The sequence below is a fragment of the Prionailurus viverrinus genome, chromosome C1 (genome assembly GCF_022837055.1).
Source record: "Prionailurus viverrinus isolate Anna chromosome C1, UM_Priviv_1.0, whole genome shotgun sequence".
NCBI lineage: Eukaryota > Metazoa > Chordata > Mammalia > Carnivora > Felidae > Prionailurus > Prionailurus viverrinus.
Window position 1 is genome coordinate 69,791,145 of NC_062568.1, and position 14,235 is coordinate 69,805,379.

A 14,235-nucleotide genomic window follows, 5' to 3' on the forward strand; every position below is an offset into this window, starting at 1 on the left:
GCATGAGCATGGGAGGGACAGAGAGAGAGGAAGACACAGAATCCAAAGCAGGCTCCAGGCTGTGAGCTGTCAGCACAGAGCCTGACGTGGGGCTTGAACTTGGGACTGGTGAGATCATGACCTGAGCTGAAGTCGGATGCTCAACCGACTGAGCCACCCAGGTGCCCCAAGAGTGGTAGATTTCTATGGTTAGGTTTGTGTTTTGCACATGTACTTGAATGTTTAAAGGAGGAAGGGTAAATGAACAGAGCACAGTGGATGTTTGGTTACACAGCTCTCTGGCCACACTTTACAAGAGATGCTGGACAGTCCCCCTGGGTCTCTGTGTTACTGTATCCTAGCATTTCACAGGAGCTATTGACTTAGGAATAAGCCAGTTGGGTTTAAGAAGGTGGGATTTAGACCGTGGACAGGAAAATGATTTTAAAATATAGTTGCAACTGAATAAATTCACAAAAATACAAGTAATAATAAAGGATGATTTGGGCCTCCTATTTAATAAAACACATGACTGAGAGGTACTAACAGTGGGAGCATGTGTTTGCCCAATGCTGTTCATTTAAACCCTACCTCAATTTTCATTAATATTGAACTCTTGTACTCAAGTATTATGAAATAAATTTGCATGATGTTTTCTGTATCTTCAAGCTTTCTGCCTTACACTTCCAGGATTGAAGTGTGTATGTCTTTTGTGTGACTCTTCAAACTTTACCTGCCAAACTGAAGGAGCATGCTGGGCCTCGGTTATGCTAACCAATGGGAAAGAACAGGTGATCAAGTCCTGTGTCTCTCTCCCAGAGTTGAATGCTCAAGTCTTCTGTCATAGTTCCAACAATGTTACCAAAACTGAATGCTGCTTCACAGATTTTTGCAACAACATAACACTGCACCTTCCAAAAGGTAAGGCATTTATCTTTGTTCATCCCAAATGTAATTTTACTATTGGGAAATTAGAAGCCTGGTAGATATCAAACTGTTGGATGTTTCTTTAAATAAGAAAATCTGTTTTACAGTTCCCTCCTTATTTGACTGGTAATATTCTCTAGAGCACAGCTGAGGTTGATTTTTTTTTTAATTGCACAAGACTGTCAAAACACTGACAACAGCATAACAATTGTGACGTTTGTCCATGTGAGTTGTATTTTCAGAAGTGATTAATGGACCTAAAGTAAAATGTCCATTTGTATGGATTCTTGTAAAGGAAAGAAATTAAAATGTGTACCAAGAAAAAAAGAGAAAAGAGAGCAAAACTAAAAATAGTAGATTGCTGACTTCTATGGAGACAAAATCTTTTTTCATGGGCACCTTCTGCGTATCTTCTTTGCCTGCCTGCCTGCACTCGAGAGCAAGCACTCATGAGCAAGAAGATGGAGGTAGAATGGAATGTAACTCTTCATTATTGTGCACATATATTCCTGCCTTTTCCCCAATTTCGTGGTGTTTTCTCCTAATTTACAAGACACAGAAAATCTGAATCTCGTCTTTTATCAGCAATGTGGAATCTGCAACTTTGGGGGATATTAAGGGGCAAGTCACTAAAACCACAAGCCAATTTATGACATGAAAATGTTCTGTAGTGGATTTTCTTTCATATTTATCAATTTGGTAATAATTCAGTGCTTACTGATGTGTTTATATCTACACACAGGTATATAGTCTTCCTTACAAAGCGACATGTTAAGGTACTGTTATGCAGCCTTAGGTGTTCCTGTATCACTATATCGATATTCTACTGTAGTATTTTTAACCCGTTTTTTTTTTGTATAAATTCACTGTCCCCCTTTTTTACTGAAGGACATTTATTTGATGTGGAAACTTGGCATCACTACCACAAATGAGAAGCCAGTTTACTTCTAGTCTTCTAGTAACACTTTTGCTAGTGTAAGCAAAAGATAACTATGTACATAAGCAAAAAAACAGCTACTGTATTTCAGTTAGGTATTTTGTATTTCTTTTTGTTTAAAAGAGAGAAGAATGTGATGTTATAGACATACTGGCCCCAAATGAGGCTTTTGGATAATACAGAAACACTGAGAGAACTAGAGAGAAAATATCATGTGATTCAATGTTATTTAAATCGTGTTTGCTGACCACTCCAAGTCGGTTCAAGAACCCTTAGAATCATTTCTGAGGGACATGTGCCACCACTGGTATTTGTCCCACTCTTTGGGAAACACTGTTCTAGAGCTTTATCCTATATACTGCAGAAGAAGCCATACTTGGCATATTTCATCCCCAAGACTACTTGCAGTCTTGATTTTTTAGACCACATTTATTCTCTCTGTCTCAGATTCCATAGACATCCTTGATTTGGTGGTGATCTGGCATCTATGCTGGGTACTTTTCTTCCCTTAGACTTTCTCCCATGGTTATCTGTGGGCCCAAGACACGCTGAAGTGAAGTGAAGGCTCCCTCTACCTTATGCTGTCTTCCCATGACCAAGATCCAAAAGATTAAGGACGGGGAGGTAGGTCTCCGCATTAGCCTGTGGCCATGGCATCTTTGATGTGTCTTCCCAATATTGAATTACCCACAAGACCAGGTTCTGCCAGTCAAATGGGCACAAGACAGTATTTTGACAGCAACAAATGGTCTTCGAGGATAACCTGGTTCATATGCAGTTGGGCAAATTAAAGATACTTAGTGCAGCTAGAATGTAGGTCCTTTCCAGCCCAACTATAAACTCTGCCTATCTACCGAGAAGCTTATGTTCCACCCTCAAGTCCAGGTAGGAACCAGTCTGTTTCAAAAATCAATGTTATTGAGGTACAGTTGGGATATAATGAAATGCACACAATTTGATTGTATGGTTTGATGAGTTTTGACACACACATACCTCATGTAACCACTATCACATTTCCATCACCTCAAAATGTTCTCAGTCAATCCTCATTTTGACTAGGGCTAGACGACTGATCTCTTTTCTGTCAGTGTAGACTAGATTTGTTTTTTCCCAGAGTTTCGCAAAAAAAGGAGTCCTTATGGAAGATATTGTTTTGCATTTGGCTTCTTTCACTCAGAATGTTTTTGAGATGTATTCATGTTGTTGGATGTATTAGTAGCTTGTTCCTTTTTTACTGTGGGGTGATATCCCATTCTATGGATCTCCTATGGCTGTTTTACCTGTTCGCCTACTGATGAGTGTTCAGGTGGTTTCCATGTGGGGATTGTTGATAAAGGTGCTGTGAACGTTAATGTACAAGTTTTTGGATATGTTTTTTTTTCTTGTGAGAAAATATCTAAGAGCAGAATTATAGGATCATATGATGAGTATCTATTCATTTTACAAATATTATCTCCCAAGTAGTTTTGAAATTGTACAGTTTTACATCCCCAGCAGAAATGTATGATGATAGTTCCATTTGGTCCATACTTTTACAATCACGTGTTACAATCAGTTTCTTTTTAATTTTAGCTATTCAAGTGATTGTGTAGTAGTATTTCATTGAAGTTTTAATTTGCATTTCCCTGACGGGTAATGGTGTTCAATTATTTTTATGTGCATATTGGACAGTTGCATATCTGCCTTTATAAATGTCGAATCTTTCGCACATTAAAAACATTGGGTTACCTTCCTATGGTTGAAAGTAAAGCTTCATTATATATACTGAAACCAGTCCTTTATCAGATATGTGTATTCTGACTATTTTCTCCCATTCTGTGGATTGCCGTTTTGTTTTCTTGAATGTGTCTTTTGCAGAGTAGATTACAAACTGATGGATTATATATTTTTATTTTTATGTTTCATATGTTTCACGTCCCAATTGAGGAAGTCTTTGTGCAAAGTTCATAAATATTTTCTTTTATGTTTCTTCCAGAAACATAGTTTCTTCCAGAAATTTTAACATTTCAGCATCATTTAGGCCTGCATCAGTTTAAACTCAATTTTTCTTACTCTGTGAGGTTTAGGTGAAATTTATTTTTTTATATAGAGATGACGTTTTTCCAGCATCATTTGTTGAAAAATCTATCCTTTCAATTACTTTGGCACTTTGAACATAAAATGACCATATATATGTGCGTATATTTCGGGCCTCTTTATTCTGTTCGAGGGTTATGGATGTCTCTCTTTATATTGCTATTAAACTTCCTTTATTAGTGTAGCTTTGTAGTAAGTATTAAAATCAAGTCGTGTGACCGCTCCAAATTTGTTCTTTTTTAAAATTGATTTGGATCTTCTGAATCCTTTGCATTTGCATTTCCATTTTAGAATTGATTTGACAATTCTTACAAAAGCACATGCTGAGATTTTTATTAGATTGAGTTGAATATATAGATTATTTGAAGAAAACAGTCATGTTAACAATATTAAATCCTTTGATCCATGAACATAGCATGTTTCCTCATTTATTGAGTTTTTCTTCAGTTACTCTTAGCAGTGTCTTGTGCTTGTCAAGAAACAGGTCTCATGTGTATTTTCTTGAGTTTATTGCTAAGTAGCACATGTTTTTGGATGCTATTTTTAATATCTCGATGTTAATTGTTAGTATATGAAAATGAAATTAATTTTGTATATTGACCTTATTTCCGACAAGCTTGCCAAAGCACATTATTTTAGTGCTAGTAGCTCTTTAAAAAATTATTTGGCATTTTCTACATACGCAATCATCTTACCTGTGAATACAGACAATTTTGCATCTTCCATTCTGATCTGTTTGCATTTTATTTCTTTTTCTTGCTTTTTTGCACTCGCTAGGACCGCTAATACGTTGACGAATAGGAGTGCTAAGAGTGAAGATCCTTGCCTTTTTCTTGGTCCTAGGAGTGAATGTTCTTTTACCATTAGGTATGAGTAATGAGTATTGAGTATTACTCATTACCACTCTCTCTTTTACCATTAAGTATGATTTTAACTGTAGGTTTTTTGAGATTCCTGTTATGAACTGATGAAATTTGCTTTAATTCGTAGTTTGGGGGAGGTCTTTTTAATCCTAAATGAATATTAATTTTTTTCAAGTATTTTCTTGCATTTCTTGAGATTATAGCAAGACTTTTCTTCTTTAGTCTATTGATGTGATGGACTACATTCACTGATTTCCAAATTTAACTTATAACAGGGAATATACGTGTTGTCTCGCCAGTAATTAATATGTCTACAAAAAATGCTCTGTGACATTTACTCAATTCAAATTTCTTAAACTAAGAACTTTTTTCTTTTAGCGACATTGTATGGTAAATTGACATTAAATTGAATAGGATTGTATACGCAGGCATCTTGGGTCGGGTCGTTCTGTCTGTGAGGCAGCACCAAACGGTTATTAGCTGTATTTGGAGCAGCAGCTGTTTGGAAAGGGACTTCCAGGCTGAGCACTGAACACAGGCCGTGCCAACAACGCCACTGTTCTCGTGTCATCAGTGAGCGTGATTGATATCCCCTGCTCTGGCTAGTAGGGATTTATCCATTTCAAATCTGGTTACGTATACATGAAATGTATAAAAGCACTCTGAAAAATAAGCAGTGTGACATTTCTACGGTGTTAGTGCTCTACATCACATTAACGGGCAAAATGGGGAAGGAAACGTATGGAGGTGACCAGAAGAGATACAGGAAAATCTGGACTTCCCTTTTTGGTTCCTCTGAAAGTCAAGCGGATCCTTGGCTCTTTGGTTCTTTCACCCAGCACTCCAGACTATAGGGCCGTTTCTGGGTAGTGACTTGATATAGATGTTGTAACCAAGGTTTGTGATATTTCAGTTGATGCTCTTCTGTACTTAAGTCCTGTAACAATTGGCCTCTTGCTTTGTTTCTTTGTGATAAAATTCCTGCCTTGAACACAGACCTGGACTTTTTCTCTCTCCCTTCCTCCCTCTGCTTGTGCGATTGTAACTCAGCAATTGGAGAACTATAGGTGCTCGCTCTTTCCCTCCTAAAAATCCTTTTAAAGTGTTTGGCTCTAATTCCTAAAACCTTAGACTAGTGGCCTTTTTTAAAAAGTTTATTTATTTTATTTTTATTTATTTTTTTAATGTTTATTTATTTTTGAGACAGAGAGAGACAAGGCATGTGTGGTGGAGGGACAGGGAGAGAGGGAGACACAGAATCCGAAGCAGGCTCCAGGCTCTGAGCAAGCAGTCAGCACAGAGCCAGACACGGGGCTGGAACCCACATACTGTGAGATGATGACCTGAGCTGAAGTTGGACGCTTAACTGACTGAGCCATCCAGGTGCCCCAAGTTTATTTATTTTATTTTTGAGAGAGAGAGAGAGAGAGAGAGAGAGAGAGAGAGAGAGAGAATTCAGGCGAGAGGGGGAGGGGCAGGGAGAGAGGGAGAGAGAATCCCAATCAGGCTCTGCACTGACAGGGCAGAGCCCAATGTAGGGCTAGAACTCGGGAACCTTGAGGTCATGACTTGAGCCGAGATCAAGAGTCAGATGCTTAACGGATTGAGCCACCCAGGCACCCAGACTAGTGGCTTTATATACGTTTCCACTGAGACACACAGAAAGAAATACATTTTATACAATTTCCCCCAACCTGCATGCAAACTCTACTGAAACAAGACTTTTACAAAACATTCTTACCCTTCCTGTGAGGTACCCTATGCATTTTCCTCAAGTAAAAACGCTGGTCAGACCCTACTAATAGGTTGTTCACAGTTCAAAAAACACCACTTTAGTTGGTATTTGAAAATGTGGTAATTTAAAATGGAGCAGGGACACTTATTATTTTAATTTACTAGTACAAAAATCTATTAAGAATCTAGTTACTGTTTTAATCTCAAATGTTTTCCTTCTGGGGCGCCTTGGTGGCTCAGTTGGTTAAGTGTCTGACTTCGGCTCAGGTCATGATCTCGCGGTCCGTGAGTTTGAGCCCTGCGTCGGGCTCTGTGCTGACAGCTCAGAGCCTGGAGCCTGTTTCGGATTCTGTGTCTCCCTCTCTCTCTGCCCCTCCCCTGCTCACACTCTTGTCTCTCAAGAATAAATAAACACTTCGGGTGCCTGGATGGCTCAGTCGGTTAAGCAGCCGACTTCGGCTCAGGTCATGATCTCACAGTCTGTGAGTTCGAGCCCTGCGTCGAGCCCTGCGTCGGGCTCTGTGCTGACAGCCTGGAGCCTGTTTTCAGATTCTGTGTCTCCCTCTCTTTCTGACCCTCCCCCGTTCATGCTCTATCTCTCTCTGTCTCAAAAATAAATAAACGTTAAAAATTTTTAATTTTTTTTCTAAATGGCCTTTAAAAATCTTTTACCCATTCATTTTTTATACTAAGTTGTATTAGATTTAAGTAGAATTAATTTAGATCATTGCAAGCAAGATTGACTTAGATCACATTAAATTCAATCGTTTGCCCTTAAAAAACATACTTTCTCCTGTGACACTGCACATGGGTTTAATTTTTAGGAGTTAATCATACTTTTTTTTTATAGAAACAGTTTTATAATTTGATGGAGATATAATATTAGAAAACTTTCTTCCCTTCCCTGAAGCTTATTGAAGCTGGTATCTTTGATGTCACTGGAGTGACCTTCCAAGTTCAAGTATTATCACAAATATTTAGAGGCTTTTTTTTCCCTATGTAAAACTTGAAAGGCAACATCCATTTCCAAAAACAGCCATTTATTTGACTAGTACTTTGACTACATTTCTACTAACAGCAAATATGTCATTATTTTTACAAAACAAGTATAGTACTGAATATTTAAAAATTAAATATAGATTGTGCAAATCAGTTAAACAAGAGAAACATATACTTTATGTAATGTACCCTGTCTAATGTATTCTTCTTGTTTATTTTTAGACCAGATAAGAATAGCTACCTTCAGTTCCAAAAATATCCTCTTTCCTTTCTGGATGCTACTTTTCTTGTTCTGACTCCAGACTCCAGCTCAGACTTTAACTTAGTACTCCCAGGCTTCAGGAAACTTCTTGCCTCATAACTCCTGCAGATTGCCCACTCTCAGCTTCCTCTGAACTTAGGAGAGAAGCCACTGAGTGGGAAAAATTTACCTTTGAAAGTAAATGATACGGGGTAACTGGCTCAGTTGGTTAAGCATCCCACTCTTGATTTTGGCTTAGGTCATGATCTCACCATTCATCACCAGCCCTATGTTGGGCTCTGTGATGACAGCTCTGAGCCTGCTTGGAATTCTCTTTCTCTACCTCTCCTACCCCTCTCCCATGCATGTACATGTGTTCTCTCTCTCAAAAAATAAACATCTTTAAAAAAGTAAAGAGTAAATTCTTCACTCTTCAAGAATATTTCTATTTCAAAAATAAAAGACTTGTTGACACAAATTGGTGTGCCCTTGGTTGGGGGGGGTGGCGCTGGGGGATCCAGGTATGGCACACAAACAATAATAGATGAAAAAGTTCCATTCACATTGGATATGTATGTACAATGGGTGTATGTACGATGGGTTTGATCTGGGAGCCTTCTAATAAGTTCTCCTCACTTTTCACAATTCCTTCCCCGAGTCTGTGTGAGCTGGGCCTTCTGTATCTCTTCTCTATGCCTCTTGAAATCTTTCCCCTGTTATTTCCTAATGTTTGCATCTGATAATTTTAATATCTACAGTTTCTGCGAGTTTGAATGTGCTATGATTTTATTTTGCTGACTCATATTTTGATGGCTACTTTCCTCGTGTGTTTTGTGATTTTTGAATGTGAGCTCAGGTTTTGGGGAACCTTATGTGGAGGAAATTTTTGGAGCCTGTATTTAAAATATGTTCCTCCAGGATGAGCACTGGGTGTTGTATGGAAACCAATTTGACAATAAATTTTATATATATATATATATATATATATATATATATATATATAAAAAATAAAATATATTCCTCCAGAGAAGATTTACATTGGCTTCCACTAGGTATCTGGGGGTGTTACCAACCAAAACCCATTCAATGTTTTGATTAGGTTTATTTTGGCCAACATGTAATATGAATTAAGGCTCCAAGCCTGCCTATGGTACACACTTGGGGTAAGAAACCCTTGAAGATGTTTTGCTATACCAAAGTCAAGGTTGAGACAGACACATAGAGGAGCGTACACCCTGTTTTTGTCTGAAGAACACTTTTATTTTCAACTTAATGCCGTTCATAGTTGCCTGATTTATATGAGGGTCTCTGATCTGGCCCTTCCCCGTCTCAGGAACCAAGTTTTATTGCCTGATCTTGTGCTACAATCTGGTAAACTAATCGTGTAACCACCAGGAGCTGGCAGATGCTTCCAGGGTAAATAGCAGCCCAAGTGCTCAAGCGCCTCTTTGGATTTTCACTTTATTTGTGGCTCTGAGCAATTCATTTCTTTTCTCACCAGCTTAATCACGTAATAGAAAAAAAGTTTTTCATTTATATTTTATTCAGCATTTTTGTGTGCTGTACCAAGAAGGGCTTCTGTGGACATCTAAAGTGTAACTTGGCAGAAATGGAAATTCCAGGATAGTTTATTTTTGAAATGACGCTGGCATAATTATCTATCCATCTGGAAGAAAACAGGGCTGTACCACAGTGTCATACCATATACAAAAATAAATTACAGCTTGATTAAATATCTAATTGTGAAATATAAAACAATTTAAATGTCAGAGGAAAATTTAGAAAAAAAGATTTTTATGACTTTATAGTATGGAAGCTGTTTTTAAATAAGACAGGAAATCCAACTGTTATAAAAGGAAAAGAGATATAACTGCATGCAAACTAAAATAAAAATGAGTAATGAAAGATAACATAAATAAAACTGAAGATAAGTTAAATATGGGATAGAAATATTTGCCACATGTGTGACTGGGAAAAGGTAGGAACTATGGGAAGTTAAAGAGCTCATGTGCGTGTGCGTGCGTGTGTGCGTGTGCATGGCAAGAGAGTGGAAAGAGAGAAGGAGAGAGAGCACTAAAGGGAAAAATGGGTAAGAGACACAAACAGATTTTACAGAAGAGAATATTCTAAATGGTCAAGTATCAAAAAGATGTTCAACATCACTAATAGCTGGAGAGATGCCAATTAAAACCACCATTTTTTCCCGCCCACTAGATTTGCATAAGTTGTAAGAGTGATGTATCAGTCAAGCTGTTTTCAACTAAAAGTATCAGAAACTTAGATAATAATGTCTTAATAAGGGAGTTCACTAACTCAATATGGTAGGAAATCTGGAAGTAGGTTGATTCTATGATTCATTAACAAAGAGACTCAACAATGTCACCAGCCTATTTCCAGATTTATTCTTATGGGAATTGGCAAACAACCTTATTGTTTAAAACATTATTATATAACTTTCTGATACTTTTTTCCTCATGTGTGTATGCTTTTTCTAATAAGGAAAATTTTATCAGGTTTCGTTAAGCCTTTGTTAAAATTTTTGTTAAAAGGTTTTGTTATCAGGGATGTCAAGCTTGAAGGATAGCAAAGGTCAAGAAACGTGATTTGCTCAAACTGAATCATCTAATAGAAGCCACCATGTTGAGCAGAGATATCGAAGGTCCTTACTGCAAGTTTAAACCAGATATAAACCCATCTCCTTCTAACCCCAGGGAGGAGGTTTGGGCTTTTAACTAAGCAGAGCAGGAAAAATAAAAGCAAATAAAAAACCTGTTCTGGTGAAGCTGTGATCATAGCCTGGACATCACATGGATTTTAGGCCCAAGTTCCCATTGCATGAGTGGTACAGGAACTCTTCAGAGGAAGAACTTTCTTTAAGCTAGTCCCAGACCATTGGTGCACCAAAGTGTCTAGAAAAAAGTACCAGCTCTCTAGAGGAAGGGACTTTAATGTTAGGTCTCAACCAGACAAAACAGACCCTTTTGCAAGTACATGAGCAGTACCTTGTGAAGAATAAGCACCCCAAGCATACAGGTATGCAAGGCAGCATGCATGAGCCAGCAGAAGAGAACACACAGCAGAAAGATCACAAAGGTTTCATATATTGGAATTCTCAGAAAATAAATATAGATCAAATATTCTTCTAAGTTTAAAAAAAAAACATAAGGCGAATTTGGAAATATTTTTAGAGGATAGAGGATTATAAAAAAGTGACCTACTAGATTTGAACAAGAACAAAATAAAACTTTTTAAAATTATTAAAAATGTAATAAAAATTGAAAACTTAATGGATAGGTTTAACAACAATTAGATAGAATATAAAGAGCTATGGAGAGAATTAGGGATCTGAAATACTGGTCAGAAGAAGTTATTTTGTATGCAGTTATACAGAGAATACATAATGGAAAATATGGACAAGAGGATGACAAAGAGAGGAACACATAAGAAGATTTAACATGTGGCTTTCTATCATGGTCCATAGGAGAGGAGATAAAGGTTTGGGCAAAAGCAGTCTCTGCAGAAGTAACAGCTCAGAATTTTCCAGAATTGATGAACACCAATCTACAAATCTAAGAAATCCAGTGACTATCAAGAGGAGGAATAAAAAGATACCTAAACCTTGACATAGCTTAGTAAAACTACAGAACACCAAAGACAAAGTGAAATCCTACAAGTTGACAGACAAAAAGGTAAATGAAATTCAAAGGAGTTCAGAAGAACTGGCATTGTCTTTTCAAGCAAAAAGTAAAAAGAGAAAAGTGGAATTTTATCTTCAATATTCTAAAAGAAAAGAACTGGTAACCCAGAATACTACCTAGAAAAACTATCTTTAAAGAATGAGGTTTAGCAAAAGACATTTTCAAAGTAACACAAATAGGTGAGTTTAACATAATCAAACTCTTTGATAAAGGAAACTCTAAGGGTGTACTTCAGGCATAAAGAAACTATACCAAAGTTCTGACATGCAGGGAGGAATGAAAGGCAAAGAAAATGATAAATATGTCACTGATTCTAAACAACATTAATCTACAACAGCAATGGTGTATTTTGAGGTTTAAAAAAATAAGATAAAATGGTCATTCAACATAGAATACTATTTTTTATATACTATGTATGTCAAGAAGTTTAAATGGAATTAAAATTTTCCAAGGGCCTTGTTTTTGTCTAGGAGAAAGGTAAATATATTGTTAATCTTTATGCTTTGAAATGTCCCTGTTGTAATTGCTAAATTATTTCTGAAAGAGTAGAATGTGACTATGTACCTTCTAATCTACAATGGGAAACAGAATAAAAATTATCCAAAAGTAGTAAAAAAAAAAAAAGCGAGAGAAAGAAGCACACAACAGATGTGACAATAAGAAAGTATCCAAATGTTAGTAATAATTAAATATAATTAATTTAATGTAAATAGACTAAACAAAGGATACTAAGTTGGAGAAAACAGATCCAATTAAATGTTGTTTTAAAAAATGTCTTGATAAATGAAAATTTACAGAAATGTGAAATTGTTTTGATAGAAAACATATACCATACATATATTAAACAAACAAAAATATTGGTTTATTTACATTAATGCCAGACAAAATTAACTTTAATGCAAAAAAAATTACTAGAGTTAAGAAATAACTTTATAGTGACTAAAGTTTCAACTTACCAGGGATTCTTAATGAATTTAAATTTCTATGTACTTAACAATGGGACTCAAAAATAAAGAAAATACTTAGAGATCTATAAGGAGAAATAGAGATGTCCACAATCTCAGAAGGAGGTTTTAATATGCCACAGTCTTGGTAAGTGATAAAACAATTAGATAAAATAATTAGTGAGACTATATAGAGTTGAAACAAGATGGTTTACGAACAACCTAATTTTTAGAAAATTATAATATACCAAACCTGAATAGTCTTATGACAGTAAAGAATTTGAATCAGAAGTTTTTAAAAAGTAGTAAAAAATATTCCCAGAAAGAAAATTTCAAAGTTCTACTAGAAAAGAGGCTCTACTAGAAAATTTTGATACACTTCCAGGAACAGAGAACTCTCACACAAACTCTTCCAAAATGTAGACAAAGAGGAGACACTCCTTCACTCATTTTATTCATAACCTTGATATCAAACCCAACAAAGCCAGTATAAGAAAGGAAAATTTCAAGCCATTCTGATTCATGAACATGTATACAAATATGCCAATATTAGCCTGGAGCCATGTAAGAAAAGGGATCTGGAAACCATAGTACAAGGGCAAGGAAATCATTATTTTGCAAATCAGGGTAAGGGTTACCCTTGGGGAAGGAAAAAGGTTGTGATCATGTGGGGGTATCTCAGAGTGGAAGAAAAGGCGGGGAGATGAGGAGGGATGTGATGTGTGGGAGTTTATAATTCTTTTTATACTCAACCTAGATAATGTATGGACTTTTCTGTTTATTCATTATATTTCACAACAAACATCAAGTTTCCAAGTAATGTTTGCATATAGGCAAGTTAATGGGAGGTTGCACATTCTACTAACGTCTGAGTTGGTTTTGGAGTATTGAGCAGCTGAAGACATGATGTAGCTCTTTCCTTAGTAACTCTTGTACAGTACTGTCTGACTTGGTTTTTGTTTTGCACATATGTTCTCTTTCTAACCAAAAAATCCAATAGATCAAAGGTTACTGTGTCTGTAGATAAGTGTTTCAAAGACATCTAGATTCCCCCAATACCCATTTAGAAGCAGGACCTAGACTTCCAGCAGATTATATAGCTGTCCTCCTAACAGACAATATTTTCCACTGCTCTTACAGAGAAGTGTGGCCATATGATTAGGTTCTGGCAAATGAGATGAGTGGCAGTGTTTAGAAGAACTTCTGAGAAGACCTGTTGAAACAGAACTGGCACGTTATTATGCCACCATCCATCACACTGCCTGGATGTAAAGGTTAGAGTTTTAGTGGCTGCCTTGGACCATGAGGGTGATGGCTGCACCACAGGGGTGGCAACAAGGGAACTGACAGGGGCCTGACTGAAAACTTCATAGTGTCACCCTACTAACATTGGACATCTTCAACATCTTCAAGTTTCTTTTACATGAAAGAGAAAAGGAAACTTGTCTGGTTTCCTCTGTTATTTGTAATGAAACCCAATTCTAATGAATATAGAAACAACAAAACAAGTCATCCAGAGTTCTACCTGCATATGGGTTGTATCCAGTCAACAGACAGGTTTTGACTGACCTACAGTTTCTGGAAAAGGAAAGAAACATATTTCTTAACATTGTTAAAAATTAAGAATCTTAATATAAAAGTTCTAGATACCTGGCTTGTCCTTGAAAAATCATTTATGGCTTTCTTGAGGTTTTCCTCATTTATCAGTTGGTTAAAACTGAGAAGCAAGTCATTCTTCCTTAGTGGACATGGGCTTTCCCTGTTTTTTCATTCGTTCATTCATTCATTCATTCACGCATTCAATATGTAGTGAGCTTATACCCACTGGCCTAAAGTT

The 14,235-nt window shown here is 36.6% G+C and overlaps 1 protein-coding gene across 3 annotated transcripts in view; it reads left to right on the forward strand.

Moving 5' to 3' along the window:
• The first annotated feature begins 731 nt into the window (after positions 1 to 731).
• Positions 732 to 14,235, forward strand: part of ACVR1C (activin A receptor type 1C) — a 41,226-nt gene continuing 27,722 nt past the window's right edge. For all 3 annotated transcript variants that reach the window (XM_047871131.1, XM_047871132.1, XM_047871133.1), the window contains exon 1: positions 732 to 900. In XM_047871131.1, the coding sequence (XP_047727087.1) occupies positions 747 to 900 (154 nt within the window). In that variant the 5' untranslated portion in view covers positions 732 to 746. The remainder of the gene's footprint in view (positions 901 to 14,235) is intronic.